Genomic DNA, 11,654 nt, shown 5'->3' with positions numbered 1-11,654 from the left:
GAACAGGGCCAAAACATTAAATATGAATACATATTCATTCACATACTTATGATTACGTTTCAAGACCTCTGCTTTGCCCTGTGGTTTATTAACTCCCTGAATGATATTTCCTGTTGGCTGGCACAGGAGTAGCAGATTCCAGTGCAAGGCATTTCTGTCTTCCTGTATAAATTCACACTTTGAAACCTTCCTACTGCTACTTTAAAAGTCCAACACAACTTCTATAGGCGTTGGCATGTTAAACTTCCCAAAATCCTACCGTTGCCAATGTCATCACATAAATGGCATTTTCATGCTTACAGATGGCAGCTTTACTAAAAATGTGTTTTTGCAAGACTGCATGTGGCATTCTTGTGTGGTCCAGCTAATGATGGGCTGTGAATGTGCAGAGCTGCACCCTCTGTGAGAGGAGCTGTACCTGAGGTGGGACTTAGCACTGGGCTGATGGGTGAAGATGGTCAACAAATTAAAGTAGTTCCCTCTAACTTACAAGAAAGATATGAGGGAGAATAAGCAAAATACATTGAAAAGACATGCCGCATAATGAACAGGCTCACTGTTGCTGGTTCTGACATGTGTCCATATTCTGGCTCCCTCTTATGGTCAAAATGTTGTTTAAGACACTAGAGTAAGCTGAGTCTTATGAAATGTTCAAAATACTGATATATATATAACCTGTGGGAAGACCAAATTAAATCACTTACTTAATTAACAGAAGAAAAAAAAAAGAAAATTTGTCATAAAAATATCTGTGACCAAAAACAAATACAATCAGTATTTCAACAGCAGTTAAGATAACCTCATTGAATAGAGACCTCCTTACATGCTTGATTATTAAAGACACAGCCTGTCATTAACAGGCAAATTTTTATAAGGCTTCACCAATAATAACTCCACCACAGAAGCCGGCACCAAGCAGATGTTTAATTCTTCTTCTTTTTTTCACAAAGGGAATAAAGGAGCTCTATCTGTTCTGCATACTCAAAACCTGGTCTAGAAAGAGAGGATGCAGATTAAATGCATGTCAGTGGTGCCTGTTCATTTAATTCACAACAAAATGTTGTTTATCCAACCTGAAACTTACCGACCAGGTGTTTCTAGAATCAGAGGGATATTATCCAGTCGAGGCTCATTAACAATTTCTCGGAAAGCAGTAATGCCTATTTGGCCACATCCAATGTCTTCATGGCGGTCCAGATGGCAGCCTAATTTTCCTTTTTAAAGAAAAATTACGCAATCTCAAAAGGACTAACAAAACTACTTAATATGGGATATATAGCTAAACTTGTCAGTGTTTTGCATATAAATTAAGTCACTCCACAAACAATTACAGCAATAGAGTGCTGTGGTGAAGATTTTTTATTTTTGTAGGCCAACCAAGAAGTTTTTCCAATTTTTCCATTGGCTTTATCTTAAAATAGTCATAGGGGTGCATTACTGATTTATTTCATGATGTAGAAACGTGAAAATATATTGAGTTTGTGTTAACCGCAGACCTTATTTCAGCCATTTAATCAAAAACCTGTTAAAAAAAACAACAGAATTCATGACGAGGGAATGGAACATCCTAAATTGCTAACTTGTGTCTGGGTTTTGGCCTACAAATTCCAGCAGCACTCTATACTGATAAGCTCAAATTGATAATTCATACCTTTGGAGTCATTTAAGTGAACGGCTCTCAAATAATGCAACCCAACCACACGATCAAATTCATCAAGTATATTCTTCACTCCTCCAGGTGGTGAAATGTCGTAGCCTATACAGAAGAGAATAATCTTAAATCTCAAATATATATCTCACAGAATCTGCAAAATGTTAATTATTTTACCAAAAAAAAAAAAAAAGAGGTCACAGTGATGACAACTGACTCATACGCAATTGCTCAAAAAGAAAACATGATGCATTAACCGGAAGGTGAACATTTTTGGAAATTGAAGATCAAGGGTAAATTTAACTTTTTTTGTCTTCTGGGAAACATTTAAGTATCTTCTGTAACTTCTGAAGGGCAGTACTAAATGGGAAAGAAAATAAATAATAAAATTTCACCAAAATAAGAAATATGTACAGTTCTTCATTATGTTCAAAAGTTTTCACCCCCGGCTCTTAATGCATCATGTTTCCTACTGGAGCATCAGTGAATTTGTGAGGATCCTGTTTGTGGACTTCAGCTCCGCTTTTAACACCATCATCACAGACACCCTTCAGAATAAACTGTCTCAGCTCTCCGTCCCCACCTCCGTCTGTCAGTGGATCACCAGCTTCCTGACAGACAGACAGCAGTTAGTAAAGCTTGGTAAATCCACATCCAGCACCCGCACCATCAGCACTGGAGCTCCTCAGGGCTGCGTTCTCTCCTCACTGCTCTTCTCCCTCTACACCAACGAATGCACATCTAAAGACCCCTCTGTCAAGCTCCTAAAGTTTGCAGACGACACCACACTGATCGGCCTCATTCAGGATGGTGAGGTTAAGGAGCTGGCTGTATGGTGCAGTCTTAACAACCTGGAGCTGAACACGCTCAGAACTGTGGAGATGATCGTGGACTTCAGGAGAAAGGGCTGGTAAAATCACTCTGGACCCCTCAGATTCAGCACACTCCCTCTTTGAACTGTTACCGTCTGGTCGACGCTACAGAGCTCTGAGCACCAGAACGTCCAGACACAGAAACAGTTTCTTCCCTCAGGCTATCCATCTCATGAACACTTGACAATAAAACGCGGAACACACAACTCTATTATTTATTCACCACACTTGCTTACTTTTTTATTTATCTAATTTTTTCATTTCAAATTTGTACATATCAGACCTGTACACACATAATTGTCTATATTATATATTGTGTTTCTGCTGTTTTATACATTGCCTATTTGGATATTTGTATTATTCTTTATTATCTGTGTCCTGTCCTGTTGCTGTCTTTCTGTTGCGCTGTGGAGCTTCTGCCACTATAACAAATTCCACGCATGTGTAAACATACCTGTCCAATTAAGCTCATTCTGATTCTGATTCTGATTTTTAAACATTTTGTAGTAGTTGCATACGAGTCCCCTATGATGTCCCTGTCATCGGTGTGAAAAAATGGATCTCAAAATCATACAGTCACTGCTGGAAAGGGTTCAAATATGCAAAAGATGCTGGGAAACCAAAAAATTTGCAGGACCTGGATGATTTTTCTGAACAACACCACGCAGTTTAACTGTTCAGGACAAACAAGGGACTCATGAACAAGCATCACAAAACAACAGTCGTGGAGCATTTATAGACACAATATTGAGAATCAAGTGTATGTAAACTTTTGAACGGGGTCAATTTGATGAATTCAGCTATTATTTTGTAATATAGCTATATCTTATGTAATATATCTTTTCCCAAATAATTTGTAGTAATATCTATGGGACTTCATACCATACCTGCTGCAAAAGCATGGCAAGTGTCCAGACACACCCCAACACGTGTCTTATCACGCACCCGGTCTATTATGCTTCTCAGTTCACTGAACTGCCCACCTATAGTGCTGCCCTGACCACTCATGTTTTCAAGTACTATTGAGAGAAAAGAAAAGAAAGAAAGAACATTATCCAGTTAAATTTACCAGAAAGCATAAGCACAATTGCACATTCTTTATAAATGATCAGGACTGTATAAGTTGACCTGTAATGACAGCAGGGGTTTGCTGGTGTGCGTGGTTAATAGCTTGGGCAATTTTCTCCATGCATTTCTCAGGGGTGGAATCTATAGAAGCACCAGGGTGAAAGTTAAACTGGCTGAGGCCCAGTGCACTGCAGCGACTCAGTTCATCCACAAGCATGGCCTGGCTCTTACTGAACATGTCTGGATTGAAAAATGCAGAGTCATTTTGACATAGTCTTATATACAAAATACATGCAGCCTAGAGTATTAATTATTGGACTGAATATTGATTAAATCAACAGAGCTGTTTTTGAATATGCCAACATTGTGGCTTCATCTTTAAATAATCAGTATTTGGTTGATGCACAGAACCACATCGGGTACAGTCAGCGCACAAACCTTCTTTGGGGGAACCGCAGTTCATCAAATAAGATCCATGTGGCAGGATGTGTATCGGATCAAAACCATGTTGAGCACAGGCTTCTTGAAATTTAACTGCAGCTGCTGTATCAAGGGCTGGTCTCGTCCAGGAGCGCTGGGAGCCCAAGAAAAGGGCAAAAGCATGACCTCCTATGTCCACACTTGATTCGACTGCTTTCCATATTCCACCTTAAGAATATTTTTTAAAATTGATATGCATTCAGCACAAACATCTGATTTAGAAAAAAGCATTTTTGCTCACCTGATATTGAGACATGAGCGCCTATGTATTTTTTCTTTGGCTTTATCTTCCTTTTCCTTGCCATTTTTTCTTCTCTGCTGCTGCCATCTGATGGTTCTGCATCAGAATGTTGTAGCTCCTTTGTTTCAGTAACCTCCACTGTCTTTCTTTTCTTCTCGCCTTTTTTTCGTGGGGCCATATTTTTTCTGAGTCAAGAATAAACACGTGGTTAGACATTCTTGTTGAAAACCATGGAAAATAAACTATACTCATGAAAACATTACTAATGATAGTAATCTATACTGATGAAAACATTTCTAATGATGAACCAAAAATTGGTGTGCGTTTTTAACTCAGGGATTAAAAACTTCTTTCAAACCACATTTTATACTTAAAATGATACTAAAACAAGTTTACAAACTTCAAACTTGGATCCAGCGATCCCCAAGGGACCACAAGAGCATAAACAAATCAGCTGAAAAGAAAAGTGTAAAAAAGAAACATGCCTGAATGTGGCATTATTATTGTTTCATTCTGCGTTCTAAAACACAACTGGAAACAATTAATTAATCATGATTATTTTATTCAATGCACAGTTTTATACAGTGAGATTAAATAATATTTTCCAGATAATATTTTTGTCTTTTACAATGTCAACATAAAAAACAATTATTTAAATGTGCAAACATGTTGTACTTACATTTATATTGTACCATATCAAATGGATGTTTTTTCAAAAACGAAAAAAAAATCTAAATTCAAATCATGAAATTTGAAATGATAGACGAAGGCCTATCTGATGATGCACGAGAATTACGTATCTTGTGTACTTTATGCTCAATGAACACGCATGCAAAAAGTGATAGGCTTCAAAATAAACACTTCATTTTTTATTATAGAAACTGCAAATTAAAGCGTTATTGGACTTTTAATATTGAAGGTCAAAAATCTCCCTCGGCTGCCCCCCTTCCGTCAGATCTGTCCAGACACACACAGACACACCGAGCAGTAAAATGGCCGACCGTCATCCAACTGACTTTACAACGCTTTAAACATAGATTCCGCCTCTTTCGTTTACATGATCGTATTTCATATTTAAAAACTATAGAAGGAGTGTTTTCGTGACTAGCTATTAGATTTTGATGGAGTGTTGTATTTCACGTTGTCTCAAAACCCAGAAATTCGCACTTAAGCACTTTAGCTGTAGCTAGAAGACTAGCTGCGGTGCATGTAATTCCTGAGGTAAGTGCTTTGTTTTAAAGAGCAAATAATATAACATGCTGTTTATTACTATTGATAGTAGTATGCATTTGAAAAACCGCCGTAGCAGGAAAGCATTTATGCGTTATACAGGTTTTCCTCGTCGACATCTGTTAGCCACAAGCTCGGTTGCTAGTTAAATTAGCCAGTCAGCTAGTTAACGTTAGCATCTTTCTTGTTGCAATTTAAGCTTTACGCTGGTCGATCGTAAAAACATACTCGTGCTTATTTAGTACCTCACTAATTAATCTAGACAATGTTTGCGTTAAATGAAAACAAATATGAGGTGGCGTTATGGTTTTGGTGGACAGTGTATCACGTCTCATAGTCCTGGCTTTTGCTTCCAATATTTGATCAAATGCATATATATGCATGTCAAGTTGCTTACCCTCTTGATTTTTCTTCTGATCCGTATGCAAATAATCAGCGGCTTCTGGGGGAATTTAACTAAACTACCAGAGATTAACGTTTAATATGTGTCAATTTCTCTTGCTAACAAACTAGCTAACACGGTAGCGTGCATCCGAGTTTGGCAGGACCACAAAGGCATACGACTTAACTCACTATTTAAATTTTTGCCGTTAAGCACTCGTTTTGAAACGTGTTTTTGCACGAATCGTTCAAATAGTTGACGTATGGAATGTATGTAATATCATATATTGCACCAGAGGAAATGGGCGGGTGAAGGGAGCCCCTGTCCGACAACTCTGCCCTGCCAACTGCAGGCTCGCAGACAGATAGCAGCAGGAGTTTTTCCCATTATGAAGATCATGTATGATTTTAATCGGCATTCCTTTTAATGCATGGCATATGCAAACACAGGCTGCGCCTAAATCAGCATACTATCGATGTTACATATACAGTGATTTGTGATATCATGATCATGTGTTTGGTGCCGCTGTTGTGTCTCAGTCTGTTATGCATTTGGTTTGGTAACAAGGCAGCACCTCTTGCCTGAACTGGTTGAAGGTGATACTCAACGAAACTGTACATTTTAAAGATATTTGCTCATGCATACATAGATAAAAATTGGCCTAAATGTTTTTTGAGAAGATTTTACAGGTAAGCATGTTTGTTTTGACCAAAATCGTTTTTTAAACGGTATAATGAGTTTCATGATTTGTTGTAGAAAGGAGCATCAGGAAAGGGAACAGCAGTTCATGGAAGACAAGAAAAGGAAAAAGGAAGATAAAAGGAAACGGGAAACCTCGCAGAAGGTAATTGTTATATTATGTGCGAAATAATTGTGTTGGACCATAAAATTATAGTAAATTAATGCACATCCTGTGGTGGTAATACATGTGGCCACAATGTAGGTGTGCAATAATTTTCAACATTCTGGAGTCACTTTTTTAGCTTGTGTGTAGAATTGATTCAGAATCTTATATATTCTATGCTTTTCTCATTGTTTTGCTGTGGGTAGACTGTAATGGACCGTTGACACCCAGAACACTAAGGCCCTGTTTACACTACTGCGTTTTCGTTTTAAAATGAAAACGATCCTCATCTACACTGGCGTTTTCACTGCATTTCAGAAACTATCTCTGTCCACACTACACAACCGAAAATGCATGTCACATGATCATTCATGCAGGTACAACCATAGATACAACCATAGATAAGGATAAGGAGATTCCCAATCATTTAGATGGGGGACGCACCTACGTGCTTGGAGCGGTCGAATGGGGAATCTAGATACACATATCTATGGGTACAATGAGCATGATGTCATTGTTTACACGGTCGTCAAGGATACGCAGAGCTAATGTGGGCAGCCACGCCATCGTTTTCAAAAGTCTCTGTTTTGGTCCGTTTACACTGAAACGCAACCCTGGAGTTTTCAAACTAAAACAGGGTCTGCAGCTTTTTCAGAAGTCTGAAAGGACAATATTCTAAATGTGCGCTGCAGTTATGTCATCTGCTGCTTTGAATACTTGGGTGGATTCTGATTGGCTCTCAATGTTTCGGAATCAGAATCAGCCATTCAGCAGCATCACGATATCTGTCGTGATGTCCTGCTTGGCACAAATCTGTGGAGGAATAAAACTCAGGCATTAGCCTAGCAAACATGATTCTGTACTTTGAGTAATTTTAAATATCCATACTTACTAATTTTTTTTCTTATTTTAGGTTGCAGAACAAAAAAATAAAGGTAATTACATTCTGTTGTCTTATAAAGTGTTTTATAATAGCTAATAGTTTGCATTTTTAATAGTGTTTTTCATCTTTCATGTTTGTACTGTGTACTAGGGATGGGAATTCCAAGCAAAATCGCTGTGTATTATTCGACTATTATTTGAAAATCACACCCTACCCCACATGCACGCACAAACACCCATAAACCGAGAGAGAGGGAGAGAGACGGCAATCACGCTTTCAATCTTTATGATAAACTGTTTAATTCAGAAGATACGCTGCCTTAACTCAAGCCATATAATGATTGTAACTAGTGTTGTTTTTGGCGGCCTGTTTTAATTTTAGTTTTAGTCTAGTCTTTGTGTGAAGCTGTCATTTTAGTTTTTATTAGTTTTAGTCACGTTCATACTCTTTTTAGTCTAGTCAAGTCTGAGCATTTTAGTCAGAATTATCCATGACTATTTCCGTCTAGTTTTAGTCAACGAAAAATGCATTTTAGTCTCTTTTTAGTAATTCTATTTAACCCAATCAATATAGTATAAGTACCTAGTAGTAGTGGCATACCGTGGGGGTTTAGTCAGGGCCTTCAGTAAGCAAGGTTAGTTGTGTATAGGTTTATAGTGTTTTTTACTTCATTTGTTGTATGTCTGTATTTATGTAGCACCGTGGTCCTGCGAGGCACAACATTTCATTCCACTGTATGTCCCCGCATGTAACAGAATGACAATAAAGCTCAACTTCAACTGTAAACATCTTACACATCTCTGTTACAGCTAACGCAGCTATAGGCGCATAATGCACATATTATGCTGCACACAGGCTCTCAACAAACAATGATGGTTGATCAACTATTTTAATAGTAGGCTAGATTGGGGTGGGTTAAATGCAGAGTAAATTTCCCTACATGGTCAGTAAAAATAATCCGCCAATACACGGGTCACTACATTCACGTCACTCTAAAATGACGACGCGCCCAAAGCAGCAAAACTGTACAAACTCTGGACATCCACACACCACAACACAGTATTAGGCCTAATGGGGAAGTCGTGGCCTAATGGTTAGAGAGTCGGACTCGTAATCGAAAGGTTGCGGGTTCGAGTCCCCGGCCGGCAGGGATTGTAGGTGGGGGAGTGAATGTACAGCGCTCTCTCCACCCTCAATACCACGACTGAGGTGCCCTTGAGCAAGGCACCGAACCCCCAACTGCTCCCCGGGCGCCGCAGCATGGCTGCCCACTGCTCCAGGTGTGTGTGTGTGTGTGTGTGTGCGCGCGCATTTGTTCACTACTCACTGCTGTGTGTGTGCACTTGGAGAGCACCAATTTCGCAGAGCACCAATTTCGAGTATGGGTCACCATACTTGACAATACATCACGACTTATTATCAACACACCACCTACACCTCCATAACAATGAGCATGATACAATACTCATCAAATAATAAAGCACTCACCTGTCACTTGTAAATAAAGTCCATGGGTCTGTCGTTCCATGCCACTTTACTCGGATTTAAAAGTAAACAGAGAAAAACAAAATAACTTGTGCTCTGTGCTAGCTGTTAGCCACTGATAGCACTCATAGTTGCAATCGTTGAAATGGTGCATAAAACCTTTGCTGGCCTTTGTTAGCTAATTCACTTTGGGTGTAGGTCTTCCTTTTCTCAGTTATTCTCTTTTGTCTGCAAAAGAGCGCCTTGAAAAAGACGATTTTAGTAGATCGGCAACAAGATCTGTTGTAGGCGCCGATGACTGCAGCTGTCATTTTCTTTTCATTTAATTTCATGTTTGTACCTTAGAAATCCCTGATTGAAGGGGCGGTCTAACGCTGGGGTTAGCACTGGGCATGTAGCTGGACCCAGAAGGCGGGCTGTCATTGAAAGTCAAAATGATTCTGTCACTAATGCTTGTAACGAATCAGATGTGACGTCTTTCAACAAAAGGGTAGCACTATCTGTAGTGCTGGCCTCTGACTTTTTTTATGTATGATATTCCAGTTCAATCTCAACTAAACTAATCATAGGCAATTTAGTGGACATTACACAAATGAAAATGTTACCTAAATAATCAATAAAAACATTTTTCACACAATTTAGTTTTTTATAGGGCCAGCAGAGAAGGCCCTGCTTCCCCTGACGGCCACTGCGCTAGTAGTATAGACGAAACCAAAATGTTCTTTTAGCCAAACCCATTTCAAACAAGGTTATCTTATTATATTATTGTTACCTTATAGACTTAAGAATACATCCATGCCAGACAAGGAAGACACTCTGATTTGAATTTACAACATTTATTTTACCAACCAGACATGTTAACATGTTTGTTGTCGTCTTCTAAATAATGCCGCGAGTGGGGTTTGAGGAAGTGACGTCGCCTGCGTCTGCGCAGTGCAACCTGATGCAGCCCCAGAAGTGACACAGGAAACAGAAGTACTGCAAAATAATAATAATAATAATTCAAGTTTTCAATTCAATTCAAGTTTATTTGTATAGTGCTTTTTACGATACAAATCGTTGCAAAGCAGCTCTACAGGAATTTAAGTTTCCACAGTATATTTATATATTGCAGAACCTTAATATGTTTAACTTATGGCAAAATTTGGTAATTCTGTATGTTGTCTGAGCATTGGCATCCTCTGAGCTCCTCTGAGGGGTTGGCATTATCTTTCCTCAAAGAGAAAGAAACAGAGAAACAAATAGAGACATAATTAGCGTAGCTGCTGTTCCATCTAAGCAAAAATGATTTGTTCAACCCAAGCTAAAGAATAATAATAAACGTACATTTGATCAGATATAACTGCAGTACAAGATTATAAGATGCATTATGTGAATGCTTGGCTAAAGAGATGTGTCTTTAATCTAGATTTGAACAGAGAGAGTGTGTCTGAACCCCGAATGTTATCAGGAAGGCTATTCCAGAGTTTGGGAGCCAAATGTGAAAAAGCTCTACCTCCTTTAGTGGACTTTGCTATCCTAGGTACTACCAAAAGTCCAGAGTTTTGCGACTTTAGGGAGTGGGTTGGATTGTAGCGTGGTAGAAGACAAGTTAGGTACGCAGGAGCTAAACCATTTAGGGCCTTATAGGCAAGTCATATTTTGTAAATGATACGGAACTGAATAGGTAGCCAGTGCAGAGACTGTAAAATTGGGGTAATATGATCATATTTTCTTGACCTGGTAAGAACTCTAGCCGCTGCATTTTGGACTATCTGTAGCTTGTTTATTGAAGCTGCAGGACAACCACCTAGTAGTGCATTACAATAGTCCGATACAATACGCGATACAATACAATAACAATAACGCAATACAATACAATAACGCGACTAAACGAGATGAAATAACGTTATAACATTTAGTTTCGTCTCGTTTTAGTCAACGAAAATGAAGAGACATTTTAGCATAGTTTTTATTTTGCAAAACACATTTAGTTTAATTTTTATTTGTCAACAATATTGCATTATATATTTATCATCATCGTCACATGACCTGCATTTACGTTGCGTCTCGTTTTCGTGATAAAGGTTCGTTGACGACGATATTTAGTCACAATTTTCGTTGATAAAAGCAACACTAATTGTAACGTGCTGAAACACATTAATATGATAAACATAACCAAATGATGGCACTTAACAGTCCGTCAATTAGCATAAATCAACTGCTCATAAGGCTAGGGCATTTCCATTTTAAAAAAATGGAACCCCTAAAGGGAATAGATATGAGATGGGAGGAAAAATATACTTCAGTATCTTCTGTCGCAATTATATCATTGGGTAAAATATACTGTATAAACTGCGGGCATCAGGGAGCCATTATTAATATGCGGGGCATTGAAATCGCTTATGAATGTGCGCTTGTTTTTTACTTTCACTTTCGAGATTCGCGATCACGTATGGAGCAGCACTCGGCAGTACTTACCACACATTTTATAAGATTAGATGTTTATATGTGGTGCTCAGGATTTGCAGATCATTCG

General features: G+C 38.6%; 2 protein-coding genes across 3 annotated transcripts in view; one reads left to right on the top strand and one right to left on the bottom strand.

Annotated features, from left to right (window-relative positions):
* Window positions 1-645: 645 nt before the first annotated feature.
* Window positions 646-6,274, bottom strand: LOC306857733 (putative endonuclease 4). The gene is made up of 8 exons (XM_079397850.1): window positions 5,940-6,274; window positions 4,313-4,497; window positions 4,030-4,239; window positions 3,652-3,831; window positions 3,411-3,542; window positions 1,652-1,756; window positions 1,085-1,214; window positions 646-993 (listed from the first exon to the last, which is right to left on the bottom strand). Exons 2-8 carry the CDS (start codon window positions 4,488-4,490, stop codon window positions 924-926), a joined length of 1,005 nt encoding a protein of 334 aa, XP_079253976.1. The 5' UTR covers window positions 4,491-4,497; window positions 5,940-6,274; the 3' UTR covers window positions 646-923.
* Window positions 5,266-11,654, top strand: part of LOC306857675 (trinucleotide repeat-containing gene 6B protein-like) — a 24,732-nt gene continuing 18,343 nt past the window's right edge. Inside the window, exons 1-3 of one of the 2 annotated variants that reach the window (XM_079397718.1) lie at window positions 5,266-5,533; window positions 6,681-6,768; window positions 7,682-7,703. In XM_079397718.1, coding sequence (XP_079253844.1) covers window positions 6,712-6,768; window positions 7,682-7,703 — 79 coding nt within the window. In that variant the 5' untranslated portion in view covers window positions 5,266-5,533; window positions 6,681-6,711. The remainder of the gene's footprint in view (window positions 5,534-6,680; window positions 6,769-7,681; window positions 7,704-11,654) is intronic. The other variant, XM_079397717.1, reaches the window with a different exon arrangement.

Source organism: Barbus barbus (genome assembly GCF_936440315.1).
Source record: "Barbus barbus genome assembly, chromosome: 38".
Lineage (NCBI taxonomy): Eukaryota > Metazoa > Chordata > Actinopteri > Cypriniformes > Cyprinidae > Barbus > Barbus barbus.
Note: the sequence above shows the minus strand (reverse complement) of the source record. Positions and strands in the feature narration are given on the sequence as shown.